This window comes from Perca fluviatilis, chromosome 14, assembly GCF_010015445.1.
Source record: "Perca fluviatilis chromosome 14, GENO_Pfluv_1.0, whole genome shotgun sequence".
Classification (NCBI taxonomy): Eukaryota; Metazoa; Chordata; class Actinopteri; order Perciformes; family Percidae; genus Perca; species Perca fluviatilis.
The window spans coordinates 31279858-31306014 of record NC_053125.1 but is presented as its reverse complement, the minus strand read 5'-3'; the positions used below and the strand labels follow the sequence as shown (position 1 = coordinate 31306014).

Below are 26157 nucleotides of genomic sequence, written 5' to 3'. Positions count from 1 at the left end.
ACTGGTCCACCTCAACACAGAGACAAACTACAGCATGTCATCCATTCACACACAGCTTCATCAATACTGACTCCACAGTCTGATCTTACCAGTGACAGTGATGTTGATGCTGTTACTGGTTGCTCCCTCTCTGGACTCACACCAGTACACTCCACTGTCCACTGGAATCATGAAGCTGATTTTACAGGAAGAACCAGCAGTTTTTCCCCAGCCTTCTCCACACTGAGTCCTGGTTTCTCTGGATGTGTTCCTCCTCAGAGTCCATCCAGCAGAGCTGTCGTCCTCCTCACATCTCAGAGAGTCAGATTCATCTTTAAACATCTGAGATCTGCTGGGACTCACAGTCAGAGAGACTGGAGGGAGGAGGGAGAAGAATGTTTCACCAGTTTAAAGAGAAATGGGCTGCTGAGATTTAGAACAAACCAAAACTTAGAACTTCTAGTTTGATAAAAGATTTGTTTGGTATTAAGACAAATGTAAAATTGAATCTGTCCAAGGTGAAAAGATGTGTGTGTGCTCAGTTCAGGTCTGGAATACTCCCTCTCCATATGGAAACAGGACGTTGGTCGGGCACCAGTGTGGAAGATAGATTTTTTATGTGATCTCAATGAAAAAAAAAGTTCATTTTGCTTTATATTGTTGATATTATCATGATTAAGATTGCAATTATTTAACAAAGTTAAAGTAAAAGAGATGAGGCAGGATATACATCTGTTAGTTTGGTTGTTTAAACATAAAACTTTTTATACTTTTTAGAACAAGAATGGGCTAAAAGGAAGACTGCTTTGTATCAATGATTCTCTGTCTGGTAGTGACATATATTTATTTATTACATATTTTGGTAACACTTTTGAGGTCTTCACTTTGTAATAATGGCACATGAATTATCATCATGACTTCATGCATTAATAGCATTACATTTTTCATGTAGAACTTTATGAGCTATCAGTAGTGTACAAGGATTAGTAGTATCTCATGCAAGACTGAATGTAGGAACAATACGTTAATTAATGCATCAATTAAGGTATTTCAATAATCATGATTTCTGATTTATTAATGATGTTCATGTCTTCTTAAAAAAAACTGACCAGTGACAGTAGTGTACATACATTCTGAAGAATTGTACTGTTGTAATCATTTTTAACTAAATATTACTTCTTCATTACTTCATGTTTGTAGCCCTTCAAATAAAGTGCTGACCTGGTCCATCTTTAACATTGATAAATAAGATATGATTAATGGGGGCATAAAATGAAATGCATGAAGAATTAAAGGAGTACGTTGGCAAAATGATACTGAGGTCACTAAATTGACACAAAATACAGGATACTGCAGGTGCATTTCATAGTTTCTTCATTTAAAACAACATAAAGCACCTAAACAATAATGCTTGAGAACAATGTTCACTTAAATAGGAAATTTTTAAATTTTACTTTTCGCTATCTTTTAGTGGTGTCAACAATATTCGATTCGCGATGCATTGCAATGCGGGGCATGCATGATTCAGCATCGATGCGGCAAAGTGCCATAATCGATTATGTCACTGTTTATTTTCTGGCCTTGAGTGGACAATAAAGTTGTGAAGTTTCAATTACTTCTGTATCAAAGATACAGGAGAGTGATAATACACACACAGCAGCCAATAAAATCTGTTGTTCAATATCCTCTCAAGGATCACTGTCCTGTTGAATGGACACTGCGTCGCTGTATCCTCGATAAAACTTCCACTTATGAGCATTTTTATAACTTTAAAGCATTTAATCTTCCAAATATACACACCAATTGAAAGCTTAGCCTCTAAAACAATTCAGCCATAATCTGCGCAGCTGTCGAGAGTGCATCCATACCTGTTTTTGTTGTCCTTTCAGCAACAAAGATGTATTTTGCCCAAAACTTGATTTTCATAAATCCCCAAGAGTCCAAGGAAATGTAATATCCAAGCTTTATATTCCAAAACAATCTGTTCGCCTCACAATGTTGAAGTTTCTGGCCGAATCACAAGTGAAAAACGTGAAACAATTTTCCATTTCCGCACTTGTTATCGCCGCTAGCTTCTCTGCCAAGCTTGCTACATGCTCAAAGTGGCCGTCATCAAATTCCCTAGCTTCTAGGCTTTTGATAGACATCTTATATGAGCCAATCCGTTCAGGTTTGCCTCTGATATGGCCAATGAAAGCGGACAAGCTGATGACAGCAAAACGGACAGACATTTCTGTAGAAAAATCAATCATTGAGTCTTTTGGCATCTGGATTTTTTCTATAATAACCTGAGACATGTTGCTATGGCCTGGGTGTATCTATATATCACCAGATGTGTTTATAGTATTTTATTTTGATCATTTTACAGATGTATGACTAAAAAACCTCCATTCTAGCCTCTGTAATTCTTTGTCAGTAAGGCCTAGAATCACCCTGACACTTGTAACAAAACATTTAGAGTGTTTCCTTTCCAATGATGTCAGGCACACCCCAGAGTGTCAAAGTATGTGGGAGCTGTACCACTTTTAATTTGGGTATGTCGTTTAGACCAAATAGCATGAAATTTCAGCCGAATCTTAACAGGATATCTGACTGATTGCCTCATGACATGATGAAAAATGTGCCTTGTTGTGTGCAGTAGAATTTTGATGCGTCGCAATTCATCGTAGAATCGAACTGAATCGAATCGTTACCTGGTGAATCGTAATTGAATCGAATTGTGAGGGCAGTGCCAATGCACACCCCTACTAACTTTTGTGTCTGAACAAAAGAAATGTCTTCACAATGTCCTTCTTTTTCACAAAGATGATAACTGCATATGCCACCATTAACCATGTCTTATTTATGAATTTTAAAGATGGAGCAGGTCAGCACTTTATTTAAAATATAAGACATATTTAGTTAATCATGATTACAACACTACAATTCAGTTTCTTTAGCCTGTCACTTTAACTACATATTTACCTTTGAAGAAGACATGCATATCATTAATAAATCCGTAAGATTTGAGTTAATTTGTTTCTAGCAGCAGCTTTGGCCTTAGATGTAATTTCAGGCGGGCCTCTGAGACTTCATCTCCCAGAGTTCCTTTCAAAGACGTGTCGACTGTATGACGTTGGTAGCTTTACAGCTGGCTTCAAGAACAGTGATCATTTCCTGACCATGTTATTTGGTCTGAACTGGGCCTTAAACATACTGTTATTGATTTGGTTTCATGTAAATTGTAAAATGCTTTCTTTGGATTTCATGTTGTGACCAACATTTTACAGTTTAGGAATCTCATCTACATTTTAATTCACATTTATATTTTAAGTTGTAATAACTAATGGTCTGCGTGACACCCTGACATGTTCACATCGTGACTTGTTCCTCTTGCGGTTAACAAGTCTGTTTATACTGTAGCAGCTCCGTAAGAGTGAAGTCCATTTCACATGACTTGGGTTTTCTTTTCAGTTCTCACAGCAGCAACAAGTGTTAAGAAAAACTGTATTTCCCTTTAACTAGTGGACTTTGACACTTCTGTGATCAAAGACATCAAATCAAACAGAGAGGTACAGCTGCTGTTCTTTGTCTCCATCACTTCATGGTGATGAAGGAACATTGGGACGTTTCCATATACAAACAGTACACGGACAACTGATGTTTTATTATCAATGATGTTTACTGAACGTGCTCTGGTCAAGACATGCAGACAGCGTGTATATTACTTCTTCTGCAAACGACTGCCCATGACTGCAGACAGTCGCTCTACACATCACTGTTACACACTGGTGTTATACACGGTACACAATCTACACACTACCCAACCAACAGTGACTACTTTTACATGCACACATGTACTTACAGAAAATGAGACTGAAAGGAAGAGAATAAGATGTGGAAATATAATGAGCTATTCCTATAAAAAGATATAACTACAAAAGGACAAAACACTGACTAGGTTTACATGTACAAAATACAATGTTTTTTGTCCTCCATTCTGAAAAAAAAACATTCCCACCAGGCTGTTTACATGGCTAATGAAAATGTAAATGAACTGCTTAGCTACACATGTATGAGGTGGCTAATAATAAAGTAAGTAAGAGTCTCCAGCAGAGCCAGAGGTCCTCTACTCCTCACTGAGATAGACCTGAACCGGCCAATCATGTATGAGGTGTCTAATAATAATGATGTAAAGACTGTTTGTGTTCAGAGTCTCCAGCAGAGCCAGAGGTCCTCTACTCCTCACTGAGGTAGCTGAGGTAACTGCAGCTACAAAGAGACAAACATCTCAAATTGAGAACCCATTTGCATTATTTAAATGTGTTTTTCACAGGATACAAGCCATGAGACGGCACACACCCACTTCCATGGATACATCCCAATTCTTCTAGCAGATTGTCACGTTAATGAGAACCCATCTAGAAGGTTAATACATGAAGTCAAACCAAACTCTGACAGCTGAATGTCAACAACATGTCTGTCAAATGAAACCTTCTTTTTTTTTAATCTGAACCGTCATCTGAAGCACTGACACAGACAGGTCACACATCCTTACTATCTTCCCTCTTGGCACATATTTTTGTATTTAAACTGTATGTTTTATACATTCACATTCCTGCACAAATGTTCACATGAAAAACAGACTATTTTACAATGAGATGTAAACCTCTCTTTGGATGAGAGCATCATATCAGTTGAGTCAGACAGCCAGCAGGTGGCAGCACAGCACCTTCTCTTTCTTTACACAAGTTCAGTTCAGCAGGGAACAGCTCAGAGGCCTTTTTAATTAAAGCGTCACTGTATTAGAGGAACATTCCATCCATCCATCTTCGTCCGCTTATCCGGTATCGGGTCGTGGGGTAGCAGCTCCAGCAGGGGACCCCAAACTTCCCTTTCCCGGAGCCACATTAATCAGCTCCAACTGGGGGATCCCGGTGTGCCCCCGGCCAGGTTGGAGATATAATCCCTCCACCTAGTCCTGGGTCTTCTCCGAGGCCTCCTCCCAGCTGGACGTGCCTGGAACACCTCCCTAGGGAGGCGCCCAGGGGCATCCTTACCAGATGCCCGAACCACCTCAACTGGCTCCTTTCGACGCGGGCGGAGCAGCGGCTCTACTCCGAGGCTCCTCACGGATGACTGAGCTTCTCACCCTCTCTTAAGGGAGACGCCAGCCACCCTCCTGAGGAAACCCATTTCGGCCGCTTGTACCCTGGATTCTCGTTCTTTCGGTCATGACCCAGCCTTCATGACCATAGGTGAGGGTAGGAACGAAAACTGACCGGTAGATCGAGAGCTTTGCCTTCTGGCTCAGCTCTTTTTTCGTCACAACGGTGCGATAGATTGAATGTAATACCGCACCCCGCTGCGCCGATTCTCCGACCAATCTCCCGCTCCATTGTCCCCTCACTCGCGAACAAGACCCCAAGGTATTTGAACTCCTTCACTTGGGGTAAGGACTCATTCCCTACCTGGAGAAGGCACTCCATCGGTTTCCTGCTGAGAACCATGGCCTCCGATTTAGAGGTGCTGATCCTCATCCCAACCGCTTCACACTCGGCTGCAAACCAATCCAGTGAGTGCTGAAGGTCACAGGCCGATGATGCCATCAGGACCACATCATCTGCAAAGAGCAGCGATGAGATCCCCAGCCCACCGAACTGCAACCCCTCTCCACCCCGACTACGCCTTGATATCCTGTCCATAAATATTACAAACAGGATTGGTGACAAAAAGCAGCCCTGGCGGAGGCCAACCCTCACCTGAAACGTGCTCCAAGGGAGGACGTCCTCTCTAACCAATCAACAACCAGGATACAAGATTGACAGCACATTGGTCGAGTTAAAATTTCCGTCATCATGTCACTCTGTGAGTTTTTTGCATTTTCCTGCATCGGTCAAGAGAGACTTGGCCCTCTATTCTTTAAATTTTTCGCATCCACCTTTCTCCTTACGTTTTCTACTAGCCATTGTCACGTCTAACTTCTCATTTCCACAGCATGCGTAACAGCTGCGGACCGGCTCCGCTGCGTGTCTGCTCCGTGCTCCGCCGTCCGTCAATACCCACCAGGTCCGGATTTGTTGCAGAACGGCTTCGGCCGTGACTGACAGCTGTAGTCACGAGGACCCACAAGTTTCACGAATTCACGAATTTCAAATGTGATCCACCGTGAGCACGGTGTATTTTATTTTGAAAAGTAACTGGATATTTATTTTGTTTCTGTGCTCAACTTCCTGTCCCTCACTATCTGCCGTGTGCTGAATTGCTGCGGAGCTCTCCGTCGTCAAAAATAGAAGCTCTGCGTATCTGCTGCGGAGGGCTGCGGACTGACGGAACTGGGACGGAGTCGGGACGCAGACGTTCCGCAGTCTGTGGAAATACACACATTGACTTTAATGAAAACCTAATGACTCCTTCGACGTTAAATTGCCGGTAATGATGTAGGTCTATAGACTGGGTAAACAAAGGCCTCACTACTGGGTAAACCCATAACAGTCTATGGGTAAACCCCAGCCTGATCTGCCGGCAATTTGATTTCGCCCTGATGTAGGCCTTCTCTTCTTCCTCAGTTGTTTTTTTACACGTAGCATATAAGTGATGGTATTAGCGCCCCCTGCTTTTGGCTGTTAATATCGCTTTATTAGACTTTTTTGTGCCGAGGGTTAGTGTCAGCTGGACGGCCGTTCTGGACTTTTCCAGAACGCACAGATTATCATTCCGTCCCTGGCTAGCAGTAGCTAGTGTTGTGATGCACTTCACCACCCGGAGTTCTGGACCATGTATCAGACAATGAAGAGAGAGAGATTATTACAGCAATAAATGACACCAACACCCTTATGTTGCGTTCACCTTTGCAAAGGGAGAAGACCAGCTTTGACAGACTCCGCAGTCTGCCCCAATCTTCAAGCTGAATTCTGTCTCTCCCCTCTTTCAGGCTCGTTTTATTCAAAACACACACATTTAGGGCGTTGCCCTATCTTACATATGGTACATTATGTTTGTCAGCACATCTGCCTGTTCTTTGCCCTTCACCCCGCCCGGCCCTTCCAAGAAGTGATTACGTCTCTGTCTGTTCTCACTTCTGTATCTATTCTTGGTCGTTGTTTCCTGTTTTCTTCGACCGTCTGAGGCCGAGGGGTGACTCAAAGTTCAACAACAGTGTGTTGTCTGATATACTGGCCTGAGCGAGAAGTCCCTGTGATATCAATTCTACACTAGCTTACGTTAGCAAACGCAACAGTTAGGTTGTTGTAGCAGCCCTGAAGGACAGTCACTTTAAGCTTAAAAAGCTTTTAGTAGGCTACACACAGCTACAGATTTGACTCGTTGATGCCTGGAACATGTCTCTTATCTTAGAGCATTTTGATGCCTCCTCCTCCATAATTTTTTTCCTTTTGGGTCTGACTTTCTCAGCACCACCTATCCCTTTTCTGTTTTGGCTTTCCATCATTAGACTCAGACGCTGTCCGGTAACGTTACCGATAAACTTCCAAACGTATACGAGGAAAAAAAAGAGGTGTTCGATGGCTTTACGTCATAGGCCAGCCAGGGCTATGCCATTTGGGGAGGGGCCGCTCACTGATTCCCCTATATTTCTGAATATCATAGACATTGTTTTGACCTGCACTTTGTTAGTGATTTGATTAGCCTGTGTCAGTAAGGAGTTGGATTGAGAACCAGAGGGTTGTTGGTTCAAGTCCCCATACGGACCAAAGTATGGTGGTGGACTGGGAGCTAGTGATGTGCGGATCGATACTAAAGTATCGATATTTACGATCCCAACGTCTCCTGCTCTAGTATCAATTCTCATATAAAAAGATCGATATTTAAACTCAGTAATTTGGAGTGAGTTTTTATGTTATCATTAGTAACTTGTTGTCACCAGAAAAGTGTAATTATATCCAGTTAGGGGAAGGAACTACTTCTCCTTCCGCCGGTCAGTTGTGTGTGTACAGCGGCTCTGTGACGGAGCCGGCCGCTGCAGCAGCAGCCCTTCTTTAATTTCCCGCTACGAAGAAGACTGCAGTCTGCACAGGAGTGTGTGGAAAGACAGTGAAATACAGTGGTAACACTACAAACCTCGCTAAACATCTGAGTCAAAAGAGTGAATATGATGATATAATATAGCGTCAGTCTGAGGAGGAGGTCCAGGGCGAGAAGACGCAAGGTGCTAAGGCAAGACAGACTTCAATCAGTGAGTCATTTGGCAGCAGCGGCAGAAGTTCTCCAGGTACAGGGAGATAGCGTGATAGTCGCGTTATCACTGACTGTGGTAAAGTTATTCACGTCTGTTAAGGCTTTAGTTTTTTAATGTTCAAGAGTTCCCTGGAATCCCAGCATTCTTACAACAAGCTAACAGAAAGCAGTTTGTTCTGAGATTTTCTTTATAATTAAATAATATGAGAGTAGTTTATTGTCTTGTCATTATGCAGCTATAATTTGGAATTGGTAAGCCTACAGCCTACTTTTTTACTTTACTTTAAACTAGTTGTCACATCACACTACAAATAAAATACGTAAAAAGTATTGGTATTGGTATCGGTATCGGCAATACCAGCCTGGGTATTACTTGGTATCGGATCGAATAGGAATTAAGTGGTATCACACATCACTACTGGGAGCTGGAGAGGTGCCAGTTCACCTCCTGGGCACTGCCAAGGTGCTCTTGAGCAAGGCACCAAATCCCCAACTGCTCGGGGCGCCTTTCAATGGGCAGTTCCCTCACTCTGACATCTCTCCATTAGTGTGTGTGTAGCATGTATAGGTACTTACCATGTGTGTGTGTAATTCAGGCCTGTTTGCAATAACAACAGAGTGAAAACATTGTAATTTCCCCTTGCAGGATTAATCAAGTATAAAGTATACATGAAGTATACATTATTATTGAAATAAGAAGCTGCTGAGGCCTGCCGTACGGGTCGAGCAGACTCTGCACAGTTTGACCAGCGGGCACCAGGCCGCTGGATGGTGTTGGTACAAACTTGCAATGTATAACTATTATCAGACCAGCCCTCGCGGCCCCGAAACACTACCGGCCCACCGGGAAAAGTCCCAACTCTCCCGATTGCCACTCCACTACTCTCCACTGATATATCCCTGCAGGTGACATGACTGTGTTGTGTCTGAAGTCAAAGGTTAACTTAACTAAATGACCTCTTTCCTGTCATCTACTGGAGAGAAAACCACACAGCCAATACATTCCAGTCAAAGAGGAAGTGGGAGAGTCTGACTGCTCTGACAAAAAGAGTTCTAAGTGTTTCTGGTCACATCACCAAGAGGGAGAATGAAGCAAACATGTCTCGAGCTCCGTAAGTAACTCTGAGCTGATCAGATTGCAATCAATATACTTATTAATGTTGAAGAGAATACTTAATGAAATGAAAATGAAATGAAAATGAAATGAAAATGAAATGAAAATGAAATGAAAATGAAATGAATGAAGATTACCCAAACAAGGTCATCTTTTTGGAGTCTCTGACCTTCTACTGGTCCTATCACTTGCATTTAAACACAAATATACTGTGTATACTTGTCTTGTCTTATCACACAGGATAGTTTGAATCAACCAGTATATATTTTCTGACGTGGATCTTGTTTATCATTTTAGTGTTGACCTCACTGCTCTGCTGCAGAACAAACTCAGGTTAGTAAAATTATCCAAAGTCTAAAAGTGATCGGGGTTAATAGTAAAGTCTGATGAAAAGATTGATAGTTTTTGTTTTTTGTTGGTTCAAATGACAAATTAAATTAAAATAAAATGCCACTTCACACACAGTCTGGATATTTTAGTTGAGTTTGTGCCTTTCTGCTCACCGTTTCTCAAATTATAGTTGCATATTTTATCAAGTGTAAGTAATTCTTCATTATTCTTTTTTCGATTTTAGAAGGATTTAATTTTTGGGGTTCGCCATAACATGTCTGGGTCTTGATCTAACTAATTAATGAAGTGAGTTATTGCTTTTATAAAACGTTTTTAAAGTTACATTTGTACAATGAATGTAATGTATGCTAAAGGCGGTTCAGGCTATTATGTTAGCCAAAAGTGAAATCGCTCCCTCTTGATTAGTAAGAGCATTCTGTCCTTTGATTAGTTTTGATTTTAGTAAAAACAAGAACAGCTTAACACAAAAAATAAAAACCTGCCATGTTTGAATTCACAACGTTTACAGAGGGTCTCTGTTTCGGTGGCGTTACGTTACAACACACTACACAGTGCTTGCTGAGACCGATCATTTGTATATGATTAGTTAAGGAGTACTATAAAATCCACTTCATCTCACATATCGCGGCAATAAGGTCGCACAAATTAAACCAGGTGACATCCTTTACTGTCAAACTGGGACAACAACAAATACAACGGGATTAAGAAGGCTAGTCTAAACATAACTGCTGTGTGCATGTAATAAATCGCTTCTGATTTTATATTTGTTAAAGGCTAGGCCTACTTATTAGCTACAGGACCCTACAGTGTAATGTAATACAAGGATAACCAGAGCTTTTCACATCTTGACTTGTACAGGCCAGAGTGGCTGGAGAGATTAGCTGGAGCCTAAAAGTCAAAAGGAACGCTAAAAGTGGGGATATTGCCGTTTTTTGGCAAAGAAAATTCAGAGAAGTGCACAGAATGAAAAGGAAGCAAATGAAGAAGGAGAAGGCAGTAAACTGGAGAGACCAGGAGGGTCAGAGCAGGAGAAGACCACAGAAGGAGATGCAGAAATAAGTGAAAGAGAAGAGGAAAAGGAAGAACTGGCTGTGAGGGGTGGAGAGAAGGCTGCGAGAGGAGAGGAGAGAGGGACAGAGGCAGGGAGTGATCAGGAGGAGGCAGATGAAGATGACAGGGAGGAAGAGGGTAGGCCTGCAATTCCCCCTGGACCACATGCTATCCTTTTAGTCTTGTTCCATAGAAATTGTAGGACAGTAGCATAACATGTCATGTCACTCAGTAAAATGCCTTTGGCTATTTATATTCTGTTGTAGAGGGTTAGGTATGTAAAGATGCGCATACACTATATAAATAGATTATCTATTGTTTTACAGTTTTTCTGCAGTTTTACAGTTTTTCCTTTATTTGCCACACAAGCTATTTACATATGGGGTTTCTTTGTTCCGTCTGCCAATGCCAACCTGCCAAGACCTTTCGCCACCCCATGTAAAGTTTTCTAGATCCGCCACTGGCTAGCACAGACTAATTCTTTAGCTGTACACTAAAGAAAGTCACCCAATAAACTAACTAAGAGATGGAGGTAGAGCAGCATTTCCCATGTCCTGCGAGGTAAAATCACTGTTTTTATCAAAGGAGTCTGGTGGCTCTGAAGAGATCAGAGATAACGGCTTCAGTTCTCCGTTGTAAAGGGCTGGTGAAGCACTGAAAATATTCTAAATCTAGTGTAGCCTACACATAAGGAGATACTTGGCTGAATTCAAACCAGCTCTGTGTCATGGCAGTGTGTCTGCCGATTAACAGCTTCCCTCCGTGGCTCCGGTTATATGTTTTTTAGTCTTACTGTTTTTTTTTCTCAGGTGCGGAGTGAACCTTACTGTGCAAAGGACTTCATAGGCATTCTATGTGGTTATTGTTTCATTGTAATGTATCTATGAACCAATCAAATTGCTTGATTTGAGCTACTCGTGTTATAACTAAAGAACTTACTTACTATAACAAGAGTTCCAGTTTCATTTTAAACCAGCTTTGAAGTAGCAAAAAACTCCAAACTCATGTGAAATCATCAACGTTATAGACCCAATCACAGTGTTTGTTTTTCAATAACTTTCACTTAGAAACGTCCTGCGCCCCGTAGATACAATTTAACTGCGCTGCAAATGTTTAGCTTGGAGAACTAATTTACCTGTTGGGCCACAGACTTAAACTCATAAACTCAGAACAGAAAAAAAACATTTTATCCTTCTGGTAGGACAGAAGACACACATATATTTAAGAAATGTGTTTGAAGAACTCCCTGCTGGATAACAAGTATAAACATCTTCGGAGTGTGCCCGAATCAGGCAGTAAGATACAGGGAACGGGAAAACTCACGCAGCCCATTTTTTCAATTTAGCTCTAACCTTTTTTTGTCTGTTTGGCAAATACCTCCATACAGTACCACGGCAGTGCAAACGTAGCAGCTAGCAGATAATGTTAAACTTAATGTTGGGATGTGTTTTTTTGTGACATTCAATTTAGTTTTGCTGAAAATACAATCAATTCCCTCCAGCCTCTCTGACTGTGAGTCCCAGCAGCTCTCAGCTGTTTAAAGATGAATCTGTCTCTCTGAGCTGTGAGGAGGACGACAGCTCTGCTGGATGGACTCTGAGGAGGAACACAACAGGAGACACCAGGACTCAGTGTGGAGATGGCTGGGGAAAACCTGCTGGTTCTTCCTGTAACATCAGTTACATGGTCCCAGGGGACAGTGGAGTTTACTGGTGTGAGTCCAGAGAGGGAGCAACCAGTAACAGCATCACCATCACTGTCACTGGTAAGATCAGACTGTGGAGTCAGTATTGATGAAGCTGTGTGTGAATGGATGACATGTTGTAGTTTGTCTCTGTGTTGAGGTGGACCAGTGATCCTGCAGAGTCCTGTCCTCCCTGTGATGGAGGGAGAAGACCTCACTCTGACCTGTAAAACAGAGACGACCTCCAACCTCCCAGCTGGTTTCTATAAAGATGGCTCCTTCATCAGGAATGAGGCTGCAGGTCACATGACCATCCACCATGTTTCCAGGTCTGATGAAGGCCTCTACAGGTGTTACATCAGCAGTGTTGGAGAGTCTCCACCCAGCTGGGTCTCTGTCACAGGTGAGGAAGGTAAAGGTCATTCTTACAAACTAGGCCGCTTTCACACCTACAGTTAAATAGACTTTGGCGATTCGGTTGCATAATTTTTTATTTGGTTCTTCTTTAGTCGGTCTTTGAGATGATGATGATGATGATGATGATGATGATGAGGATGTGTGGTCATTGTAGGTTATGGATCTGAAAGTTATTGTGACTTGAATCATGTATACATCAGTAAATTGTGTGCAAGGTGGAAATTGATTTGATTGATTGATGATTTTTGGGTCACTTCCTGTGTGTCTGATTGCGTTCTCACATGAAGTGACCGATATCTTGAGCACTTCGAAAAAAAACCAGAGACCTCCGTATTCAAGCGACCAGATATTCTGACCAAAACGCTCCAGGGTTCAGTTAACACGGACCAAACTCAATTACAAACATGATGCACAACATTGAAGTTAAAACATATAAATTAGGAACAGTGAAATAACTGAACGTGTTATCTACTTACTTTTATTTTTATGCTTTTAATTACATATTTTTTTGTTCATTTTAGAGAAACCCACGACTACAAGTCCTCCTACAACCTCCACAACCTCTGGCAAGTTGTAACAAAACAAACAGTAGGCTACACATCATATAGGAAATATATTATATATTATAATAGAATAATTAATAAGACAATAACAAACTTAACTAATGAAAAAAAGAGTGCCATTGTGTAAAAATAGATAAAAACATGCATCCAGTGCATAGAGTCTTTCATAAAGAGCTGTAGATCACAAGATGAGAATGGAGCCGTTTATGGTCTAAAGGTTTTCATCTTCTGAGTTCAGTGAGCACCTGTTTACATACAGCATGACTATCTACAACAGTCTGTTGTAGGACCATACAGCATCTCGTCTTCCATAGTTTAAAACGAAAAATACACATGATTATTTATATCAGTTCCTTGTGCTTATCTGATCATACTTCATCTGTGATACAGTATATGACAGATTTATATGAAAGATCTAAATTTACACCATACCCTTTTAGTTTGTCCCAGACTTCTTTTGCTCTGTAGCAGTCCATTAAGAGATGCTGTTGAGTCTCGTCACCGTTGCAGTGAATCATTGGACATTTTGTTGTTGTTACATAGCAACTCCAAGAAACAACAGCTCTGACAGCAAGTCTGTTTAGAGACATCCACTATCTCACATCACGAATGCTCTCAGAAAGGTTCTTATTTTTTTTAAATTTCAAAAAATGTCATTGTATGTTATATATTTATAATTTATATACCCACCATATTTATAATTATTTTTTTTTTTTAAATAACTTTACTAGGAAGGCCATTCCAGTCAATTTGAAGGTTTTCGTATTTGTATATAACATCACCATAGATAAGGTTATAATCTGGGATGTCTGGCTCTCCCTCTTCTTTTCCTCCACTTGGAGCGATCACCGACCCAGACAGCATTTCTTGAGATGGCTGACACATTTTTAACAAAAGCCATATACATTCTTACTCCCATATCTACTGCCCCTAACCCCCCATCTTTTTTAATTTTATACATGATTTCTCTTTTTGTTACTTCCGTAGTTGTACCCCAAACCAAATTTACACACTGTTTATTTAATTTAATTATCATTTTTTGTGAGATGGAGGAAAGATGTTTGCTAAAAACAGGAGTTTGGATAAGATGAATATTTTAACAATGTTGACTCTTGATTTATAATTAGTGTTTTTATTTTCCCAGTTTTTTACTTCTTCTTTAACTTCACATAGTTTAGTTTCCCAGTTTCTCTCACTACAGTTTCTATTACAAATGGTCAAACCCAAGATCTTTCATCCTTTACTTTGATGTAGATATTACGTTTGTTACTTTCCGCTCCGATCCAAACACCCTCTGTTTTATCATGATTTAACTTAGCGCCAGAAGCTAGTTCATGCAAGTTCAGGTGATTAGTTAACTTAGTAACTTTGGGCACAAGCCCAACATGTGTACCAGATAGATAGGAGTTAATGGTTGTAATAAGGGGGCTGATGGCCAGGATGTATAAAGCAGCGCTCAGAGGGCAGCCCTGTTTCACCCCTCTCTCTATATTAAAAGGTTCTGTTAAAACACCGTTTACATTGACACACACACTAGATTTAACATACAGACATCTGATCAAATGGATAAATGTTTCTGGAAAGCCATAAGACTTCATTACAGCCCATAGATAGTCTCTGGAAATATAATCAAAGACTTTTTTTTTTGGTCCAGCCTGATTATATAGAAGTCTTTTTTATCAGATTTATTTATCATTTCTCTCAGTGTGTAAAGATTGTCCCACATTAAACAACCTTTTATGGCACACATTTGTTCTTTTTCTATAATTTGATCTGATATATCATCTATTCATAATTACTTTGGCTAATATTTTATAATCAGTGTTCATTATAGTCAGATGTCTAGTTATCAATGTCATTTTCATCACCTTTCTTATATAGTAGACACATTACACCATGATAAAAGGATTCCCCCATACAGCCACTGTTCAGACATTCGTTATACATACTTCATCCATATTTAACTGACAAAACTCTGTAGACAGACCACCAGGGCCGGGACTTTCATATTAGATATTTCTTCCTCTAACTAGACCAAGGGAAGTCACTCAATTACAGACATAATACACAACATGGAAGTTAAAAGTCTAAAGCGTCACATAAAAAAGGAGGAACAGTGAAATAGCTGAACGTGTTATCTGATTACTTTTATTTCTATGCTTTTAATTAAATAATTTTTTGTTCACTTTAGAGAAACCCACGACTACAAGTCCTCATACAAGTCCTCCTACAACCTCCACTACATCCTCCAAAACCTCTGGCTTCAACAATTCTTCCCTTCCCTCAGGCTCCTCTCCTCCTCCCCCAGGCCCCTTTCCTCTTCCCCTTGTGTTGGGGTCTGCTGTTCCAGTCGGTGTCCTGGTTCTCCTGGTTCTCCTGGTTCTCCTTGTGAGACGATACATCCGTAGGAAACCTAAAGGTTAGTCTCAATAAGACTCATATTGCGCTGCAGTTCAAAATCAAAATATCCTGTTGATATTTTCAATTTCAGAATTGGAGTGAAGTGTTCAAACAACTGTTTCTTCAGTCACACATCTCTCAGGATTCTCATGAATCACTATTCTGTTGTTGATAAACCATCCTCACCACGAGGGCCCTTTAGCATCCTCCGGAGCTTTCGATCGTGTCACATAATCTTCCTCCTGTTTTCATCTTTACGGATGTCTCATTAATGATTAAATTGATTGAGATTGATGTTAACTTTGGTTTATTTCAGCTGCTGAAGTAGAAACTGGAGATGTTGACGTCACATACAGTGATGTCACAATATTGCGTAACCTGAAACAGCCAAACAGACAGAGCAGAGGTAAAGATGTTTTTATTGATTTTCAGGAGAAAACCGTGTGTGTTCTTGGTTTAATGTCCTGAGACGTCGTTTTGGGAAAAGAGCATTTTATAAAAAGGGATATTTTAAAAACTAAATCAATGTCTTTAGTCCACAACAGTCACACAGTAAGGTCTATTTATAGTAGATAACAGGGTGTGTTGTGCATGTCATGAGAGTCTGGGTGTTTAGTACCCTGTGGTTAAACAGCTCTAACAGCTCTAACAGCTCTGTGGTCGTCCAGTTTCCTCTTTTTGATAGCAACCCTTCAGCTGTGGTGTGGAGTGGGGGTCTGCACACGCGTCACTGCAGGACTGTTAATAAAACAAAGATCATATCAATAAATTATAAATTTGCAGATTTACATACCTTTGTATGTTATGATCACTTTCAATACACCTCTGAGGGTCTGTGAGTCTCTAGACCTCATTCTGACCTTTAAAATCTGGTCTGAGTGATCTGATCACTAGTAGACAGCTCTAGGTGTGTGTGTTCCCACCTGGCAGCAGAATCTTTCTCCAGACGTGTCCTGATTGATCTCACTTCCCCGCTCTGTATGCAAATAAGCACGCATATAATTTCTGTTTAAGCACACAGGGACATCAAAAAGGGCTTGAGCAGCTTCCTTTTATCTTCCTACAGAGAAAGTGCCCGTTTCCAGGATGTTTTTAATTTTAAATAAATAAATATAGGCATTTATTTTCCTGTTTGCGCATTTTGAACACAAAATTAAAATATCAGGTTGGGAGATTTCCAAGTTCCAATGCAGGCTGGCCTCCGTCCCTTTCCCTTTCTCTCCCCTATGTCTTTCTTTCTCTCTCTCTGTCCGTATCTCTCTCTCTCCATCTCTCTCTGTCTCTCCCTCTCTCTCTCTATGTCTCTCCCTCTCTCTCTCTCTCTCCATCTCTCTCTCTCCGTCTTTCCCTCTCTCTCCGTCTCTCCATCTCTCCCTCTCTCCGTCTCTCCGTCTCTCCGTCTCTCCCTCTCTCTTTCCCTCTCCTCCTCTCTTCCTCTTCTCCTCTCTCCCTGTCCCCCTCTCTCGTTCGCCCTCTCTCTCCCTCTCCCCCTCTCTTTCCCAATCTCCCTGAAAGTGTTAGGCCTCCACCTGAGAGAGAGATCATCAGACCATGGTGATCGAAGTTGTGAACAGATTAGTATGTAGTAATGTATTGAGTATTAAACAGTTGGGAGTGTAGAGGGAATGAAAAGAACTTGATAAGGAGGTTTGAGTTTTGTTAATATATTTACCATTTTGTTTAAAAAAGGGTTAAAGTTAGATTCATATATAATTATTTGTTAATCATTTACCCTTAATTTCACTGAAGCCCTTGCCCCCCAAAATGTCTGTGTCCGGCCCTGTTTCTGTTTGCATACAGGCTGGTTGTGTGTTTATTAATCTCAGTTGTTAGTCTCCTACTCATCAACTAAATCATACATTAGAAACGTGCTGTGAATTGAAAAAAGTGCTGCCTACAGTCTTATGCATGCAGGAGTCGTGTTATGTTACTGCTGATGAAGACCCGCCATTTCCTGATTTTGCCATTTCATAATGAAAGCATTTCAATAAGAAAATAACAGGGGGGCTTTTATTGTGAAGAATTTATAGGAAATTAAACCATTTCACAGCCGCTGATTTGAGTTAGCCAGCCTTCTCCATAGCAACAACAACGCTGTGTAACTCTGGCAATGCAAGACCAATAAATAACTAAAGGAGATGACGTAAGAGCAGGAATATCTGGAGTAATATCCTTCATATTTGGGAATTCTAGGACATTTTACTAAAAATAACGTTACTGTATACTGGTGGCTGCTTTTTCCAATGAACAATACTACAGAGAGCTCCCAAGAGCAGGCAGCAGCACAGTAACAAAAACACAGACACATCAATAACAGTATGATGTTAACATCCAAAACACACAATTTTGTGGTTTCTGACATGAGAAATACTTTGCGTAGTTCTGCTCACAGTTGAGTAGGAGGCCCTAATGTGGCCCAGGACACATTCCTGTCCTCACTGGACACAAGCGGCCTAAACCCCCTCCAAATGTGGTTCTTAAATCTGATGTCAATGCACCCGAGTGTTTTCAGCTGTACTTAGAGCTGTCCTCTTGTGATCTGATCACTCAGATCTGATCTTAAAGCCAGTTAGAAACTGGGTGCAAGAGGCATAAATCTCTCGCTAAAGCTGTCAAGTTTGTGTTAGGCAAATATATTGATGGCGCCATAACAAAGATACTCATCTAAATCTAGTTCAGTATATCTCTCTCCATGGGAAATTGACACATTTTTACATTATTTCAAGTGTTCATAACCAAGTGATGTTTGTGCACCACCCTGACATGTTGACATGGTGATTTGTTCCACCTGTGGTCAACATGTCTCTAAAAAGCGTGAAGTCTATTTCACATGACCTGGGTTCCCAGTTAACCCTGACATTTTACTTCCCCTTATGTAGACTTTGACACTTGTGTCTAAAAGCTATATCCGGAAATTTGCTGATTAAATGTATCAACTATTAGGTCCTTTTCTAATACTTTGGCAAATAGTATTATTGATTATAAGTTAAATAATCCATGTAATTTCGTTTCCAGAGAGTGATCCTGCTGTGAGAACAGAAGAAGTCTGTTACGGACAAATAGTGATCAAAGACAAGAAATCAAACGGGAAGAGAGGTACGGCTCCTCTTCTATGTCTCCATCACTAGAAACATCTGTTAGAGGAGAACACACAACAGTTCAGCTGTTCACTTTCTATCAAACACACATAAGGAAATAGTGACTTTATTAGCGACTATTTTCATTAACGGATTAATCCTGATCTGGTGCTCTAGTGAGTATTTGTGAATGAACTACAGTATATGTTCATGGTGATGAAGAAACATGTCATTTAGTGCAACAGTGACCATCTTTACATGCAAAGTATTCCGTTTTTTGCCCTTATTCTGAAAAAGACATTATTCCTAAGCTAAGCTAGGCTAATAAATCAATATTCCACTACCATTTCTGTTTACATGCAGCCAAATAGGATCTCCCAACAAGGACTCAAATCAGGGCTCACAACAAAGACAACAAACAGCGCTGGCTAGAAAGCACAGCCAACACCAACACTTAGCTGGACCGACTAATCAACACTAATACACATAACCTACTACTAATATGACTTGATGGAACAACACCCCCCACACACACACACAAACACACACTTCTCATGACCTGGGTCAGGAGGTCACAACAAAGAGGGAGAAGACACCATGTTACATGTTTAAACAAGAGTTATTACGTAATGTTGAACCAAATCCTAGGACATATAACCATAACCTGACTAAACCATGTTGGGCCTGTAGAGACAGCCAGAGCAGAGAGAGAGAGAGAGAGAGAGAGAGAGAGAGAGAGAGAGAGAGAGAGAGAGAGAGAGAGAGAGAGAGAGAGAGAGAGAGAATACTGCAGCTTGAGTAATCTCAGCCCACCAGGCCCAGGTGAGCTAGGTTAATTAAGGACCTGAAAAGTTATATCCTGATATTTGCTGCTATAATTTATCAACTTTTATTAAGTAACTTTCTGATACTATGGAAAATATGTATTATTGACACATTGACATCGTGACTTCTTTCTCCTGCGGTGGACATGTCTGCTTATCTTACTGTGAAATAGCAGCTCTGTTAGCGTGAAGTCCATTTCACACAGACTGGGTTTCCATTTAAGCCCTGACCTGATCAGCAACAAGTGTTAAGACGAAAAAAAACTGAAAAGTTGTACTTCCCCTTAAATAGTAGACTTGTATACTTAAAAGCTATATTATATTTGCATTTCATTTTTTAACTTATCTAACTATTACTTTTTATTATTATGTCATTTTCTAGTACTACTGATTGTAGTAGGAGTTTAAATAATCAGTTTACTTTTTGCATATGTAGTAAATATACTATACAGTCCTGATATTAATAAGGTCATTTCTTTTCCAGAGAGTGATCCTGCTGTGAGAACAGAAGACGTCTGTTACGGAGAAATAGTGATCAAAGATAAGAAATCAAACAGGAAGAAAGGTACGGCTGCTCTTCTATGTCTCCATCTCTAGAAACATTTGTTAGAGGAGAACACACAACAGTTCAGCTGCTCACTTTCTATAGAAAAAGTGACTTTATTTTAGGTACTATTTACATTAGGGACTATTTTCACTTTGTAAACCTATAACATGCACACAAAAGATATATAACACAATAAAGGAAATGGGATAAGCCAAAAAGCATAATATATCTTTAAAAGTATTACTCAGTCCCTCCAGGATTTCGCGGCATTTTTTTGAGATTGTTGTGGCCCAAAATGCCTGATTTTACGGGAGCTTTTGTAAAAGATTGCGATAAAAGTTGCAATGTCTTTTGTATGTTTGTTGCAACGAAGTTGCGGGAGACAGTGAAAGTTTTTTTTTATAGTTCTTTAAAAATAAAAAAGGAAACCAATTACTCTGGGCTGAGTTTTCCTAGTAACCTTACCAAAAAGGCTCAGGATGCTGCAAATGTTGGTATAATTTGAAAATGGCTGGTGTATTTAAGACAAAAAATAATTTATTGAATGAATCCAATATGAACATATATGTCACTGTCAGTGGCTTGTTGATCTTTACATTGTTAGTTAATTTCCTAACCTGGCCTGGGACACATTCATACGGTTTGATAAAGTACTTATTGGACTTTAACTTATCATTGCACTTACAATAACGAGCGTATCTTTCGATCGTGTCGTCTCATCTGCGTTTTTTCCTGCATCCACCGTGTGTTTGTGTGTTTGTGTGTGTGTGCGCGTCAGTCGCGGGAGAAACGGAGCAGCAGCCCCTCCTGCTGAAGAGAGCCGTCAGTATTTAAACAGCAGCCACTTCAGCGACTTCAGAGTGAAAAGACGTTACAGCGGATTTTGATGTTAAAGGGGTGATAGAATGCAAAACCGATTTTCATCGTCATAGTTGAATAACGACAGTTTGGTGGGTAAATAGGACATACATAGAAGCTCAAAGTCCCATACACACCCCTTTACTATGAAAATCTCATATTTTGAAACTGCCACTTAAAACGGGCGAAACCCAACAAAGCTAGTTGCTTACGTAAGCATCTCAAAATCCGGAACCTTAAGAGAACAGTCACGCCCCAACATTTACATACACAACTGACCTGAGATCAGGTAGTCTTCTGAATCTAGCTAGGTCACGCAGATCTCTGCTATTCCATTACAAAATTCACTTCTGAAACTTTTTTATGCGAGAAATCAACTATGTAAGGCTCAAATATGGGCCGTTTTACGAAAATGGATGGCTAATTGCAAATTTTGTCCGACTGTGTGTCGGAGTTCAGCGCTGGTGCTGCCTGTGTTGTTGCCTCGCCGCCCGGGCCTGCCTTCCTTCACAGACCCCGGCCTGCTCTGAGCTCGAGTGAGCTCCGTTACGACTGGCAGCCCACAGCACTCCATACCCACGCAAAGTCACCGGTTTTTGGCTAATGGACTACTAAACGCTGGTGCTCTGACAGAGCTCCAGGGCCTGCAGCTCCCCTCTTCCTAATGGCAGGTGTGTTTGAGTGAGAGCGCGGTCAGAGAGCTTGTTACGCCAGCAATCTCTTACCACAGGTTCCAGTTAATCTTATAATGTGTGTAATTATAATGTGTTGAGTTATTTAAACAAACGATCGGTGAAATACACCCCTAGCTATAGCTAGCCTCTTCTTACACTTCCTCTGGAATTCACAAAAATTCATTAACTTGAAATCGGACACCGATGTTAGCTTTATAAGACATTTAGTTAGATGTTGTATAACTGGCTTGACAAAATTCAAACTGTAAATATACTCGGAATTACGCCAAAAATGAAGCTAACTATCCGTGATTTGTAGCTACACACAGCTAGGATTGAAGGGACAGTCGCAGCTAACGAAACCCTTACAGCTCACAAATATTCATTAACTTGAAATCGGACACCGTTATTAGCTTTATAAAACATTTAGTTAGATGTTGTGTAAGTGGCGTGACGAAATTCAAACTGTAAATATACTCGAATTACGACCAAAAATGAAGCTAACTATCCGTGATTTGTAGCTATACATAGATAGGATTGAAGGGACAGTCGCAGCTAACGAAACACCTAGCTAAACTTCACAAATATTAATTAACTTGAAATCGGACACCGTTGTAAGCTTTATAAGACATTTAGGTATATGTTGTATAGCTAAGTGGCGTGACATTGTGTGTAACAAGCTCGCTGACCGCGCTCTCACTCTCACACAACGGGCCATTTAGCTAGCAGGAAGAGGGGAGTTACAGGCCCTGGAGCTCTGTCAGGGCTGCCAGCCTAACAGAGCTCACAGCAGACCGGGGTCTGTGAAGGAAGGCAGGCCGGGCGGCGAGGCAGCAGCACCGCTGAAGTCCGACACACAGTCTTACCATATTTGCAATTAGCCATCAATTTTCGTAAAACGGCCCATATTTGAGCTTTATATAGTTGATTTCTCACATAAAAAAGTCTCAGAAGTGAATTTGGTAATGAAACATTGCAGTGTCTGGAATATGAGATTCTGTCGCTTCTCTAATGGTTGTGTATTGGGGATTCGCTCAACCAATCAGCGCGCATCTCTAATGTCTGCCTATGGCAATTCGCTCAACCAATCAGCGCGCAGCTCATCTAAATATTCACGAGCATACCATATTTGGAAGAAAAGCTCTTGTTACAAATAGGGCCAAAAAACAGGGATGCATAAGGGCCAATAAAATATCAACCAGGCCATTTTCAGCCCAACCAATGTTACATACCCCATTAGGAGACCATAAGGAACAGCGTAAAATACCCTATATAATCATTCTATCACCCCTTTAAAATGTATACAGGTTGGCAGGACGGTCTGAAATGTTTTGCATGGTCTTTCGCCGTACATTTTGTTGGTAAATGTGAGATGTTCGAGTCACATATCTCTGGTCTTCATATCAGTAACAAGGAAATGAATTTGGCGATGTACGTGGTACGTCATCCCATTCTCACTCCTGCTTGGTCATTGGTTCTCAAGAGTCACATACTGATACAAAGTCTGGCACATGGGACTGCTGGGATTGGTTGAAGTCACTGGAAACTCCGGTCATTGGTCAAATTTGCGGAAAAGTTGCGCCGATTGGTCAAAATTGCAAGTCGCACCAAAGTCACGGGGATTGGTTTAATTTGCGTGAATTAGGCAAGGCAAGGCAAGGCAAGGCAGCTTTATTTGTATAGCACATTTCAGCAACAGGGCAATTCAAAGTGCTTTACACAAAACATTAAAGAGCAGTTAGAAAACAATTAAAAACATTAATAAACAAATTAAAAACATTAAAAGACAAGAATAAAATTGATAGTGCAGTATAAGAATAAAAGTTACAGTGCAGTATAAGAAATTAAAGTTAATAAAATAGATTATTTAAAGAAAAGCAACATCAAAAAGATAGGTCTTTAGCTTAGATTTAAAAGAACTGAGAGTTGCAGTGGACCTACAGGTTTCTGGGAGTTTGTTCCAGATATGTGGAGCATAACAACTGAACACTGCTTCCCCCTGTTTAGTTCCTACTCTGGGGACAACAAGTAGACCCACCCAGACCACCTGAGAGGTCTGGGTGGGTCATAGTGTAGCAGCAGATCAGAAATGTATTTTGGCCCTAAACCGTTTAGTGATTTATAAACCAGTAAAAGTATTTTGAAATCAATTCTTTGAGGCGCTGGAAGCCAGTGTAAAGACTTCAGTACTGGAGTGATGTGATCCACTTTCTTGGTTTTAGTGAGGACTCGAGCAGTGTTCTGAATCAGCTGCAGCTGTCTGATTGATTTTTTAGGGAGACCTGTAAAGACACCGTTACAGTAGTCAAGTCTACTGATAAAAGCATGGACAAGTTTTTCAAAATCCTGCTGAGACATAAGTCCTTTAACCCTTGATATATTTTTAAGGTGATAATAGGCAGATTTCTTAATTATGTTAATGTGGCTTTTAAAATTTAGTCCATGACTACACCAAGATTTCTGGCTTTGTCTGTTGTTTTTAACATTGTTGTTTGAAGCTGAGCGCTGACTTTCAATCGTTCCTCTTTTGCTCCAAAAACAACCACCTCCGTTTTTTCTTCATTTAATTTAAGAAAGTTCTGGCACATCCAATCATTAATCTGTTCAATGCACATATTTAATTGTTGTATTGGGCTATAGTTCCCTGGCGATAAGGTTATGTAAATTTGTTATGGACAAATAGCGATCAAAGACAAGAAAAAAAACAGGAAGAGAGGTACAGCTGGTCTCCTACAGTATGTCTCCATTACTAGAAACATAACTCATGTGTGTGTGTGTGTGTGTGTGTGTTAATAGTGGCTATTTCATATCTGGCCTCGCCGCTGTCCAGTCTCTCCTGATAATGGACACCTTGTCTGTCATTAACCCTTACTTGGTTAAATACTATTTTCCAGACTGCGTTGAATAATCCCTTTATTGTTTTAGAAACATATTATTAGCTGTTATGTAGGCTAATGCAGGTCACCAAGTGTTCCCACCAAGACCTGTTCCCATGGCGTCAGCATGTACAGCAAGCATGTCCCTGATATTCATTAATTAGCCATGAAAACAGCTTAGACAAAATATTGTCTTTTTAGGAATAAGGGCAAAAACCGAACAAATGTGTTCATGGAAACATATTCAGTTATGGGTTTTAAACAACAATCTTCTTCCTCTGTGCCACAGTTTCAAAGATATATCAGGCTTCAATAACCACGCAATACTTGTAAGATACATTGGCTGTTGTTTTGAGTCTGAACATGAGAGTCATTAACAAGACAAAACATGTTAAATAACATTGGAGTAATACTTTAAGACGACAATAGACTAAAAATCAAACGTAGAATGGGAATCCTGTCTCAAAGTAAGATTTAAGTTTGGATATAAAAGAGGAGACGGACAGACATAAGATTCTTTGTTTTCTCCGTCTCAAACTGACCTTTAATACAACTAATAATAGCAACATGTTTTCACTCTGAGTGTACAACCACAGCAGTAACTTCCTCCTGTTGATACCAGTAAACTGATACTGGTGAGGTGTCTCTCAACTGTCTCTGCGAGCAGCTTTGTGGTCGTCCAGTTTCCCGTTTCTGAAAAATGCCCTCTGTCCTGCTCATTTGTTCACAGCAGGTCTAAAAACCTGCAGACATAAAGGCCATAATAACTCTAATAATAATTCTACATTAACAATAATATTACAGCAGTATAAATAGTATTATATCCAGAGAGAGATCCAGCTAAAGTCTCCTCAGCAGTGAGAGGAGCTGAAGATGTCAGTTATGGACAGATAGGGATCAAATCAAACAGGACCAGAGGAACAGCTGCTCTTTATTTCTCAACTTTGAACTGAGCCAGTTTCCAGTCTTTATGCTAAGCTAAGCTAAGCTAACCACTACCAGGTCTGTACTGAACATACAGAAAATGAGACTGATAATCATCCCCTCTCACTCTCAGGAAGAAAGAGAATAAGAGGATTTGCTACAATATGTGGGAATATCATTAACTATTCCTATAAATAGATACAAAAGGACAAAAACACATGTTTACATGCACATAATATTCCAGTTTTTGGCTACTGAAAATGTAAGTGGACTGCATTTATATAGTGCTTTTCTAGACTACTCAAGCACTTTTACACAACACTACAGGCACCATTCACACACACACTCACACACACATTCACTCACACACACACACACACACACACACACACACACACACACACACACACACACACACACACACACACACACACACACACACACACACACACACACACACACACACGTCATACAAGCTGCCACCTGCACATCACATTCACACAGGGATGTCACAATACCAAAAATCTAGTAGTGGGTACCATAACCACCAAGAGCCTGGCATCACCACATAGCCAACATATGCAATTTTAAGCACCGACCTTCCGTTTGGTAAACGACCGTGCTACCACCTGAGCCACAGCCGC

At 40.5% G+C, this 26157-nt stretch overlaps 1 protein-coding gene, 1 long non-coding RNA gene and 1 pseudogene across 2 annotated transcripts in view; 2 read left to right on the top strand and 1 right to left on the bottom strand.

The window, feature by feature from the left end:
- LOC120572864 overlaps nucleotides 1-26157 on the bottom strand; it is a 642621-nt pseudogene that overhangs the window by 530881 nt on the left and 85583 nt on the right.
- Nucleotides 1-26157, top strand: part of LOC120572802 (low affinity immunoglobulin gamma Fc region receptor II-like) — a 395648-nt gene that overhangs the window by 367610 nt on the left and 1881 nt on the right. The window contains 4 exon segments of the mRNA XM_039822251.1: nucleotides 13292-13336; nucleotides 15525-15752; nucleotides 16050-16139; nucleotides 20119-20199. Of these exon segments, the coding sequence (XP_039678185.1) occupies nucleotides 13292-13336; nucleotides 15525-15752; nucleotides 16050-16139; nucleotides 20119-20199 (444 nt within the window).
- On the top strand, nucleotides 8832-10662 carry LOC120573059. Its single transcript, XR_005641631.1, has 3 exons — nucleotides 8832-9266; nucleotides 9566-9601; nucleotides 10478-10662. It is a non-coding gene; the product is annotated as an uncharacterized LOC120573059 (long non-coding RNA).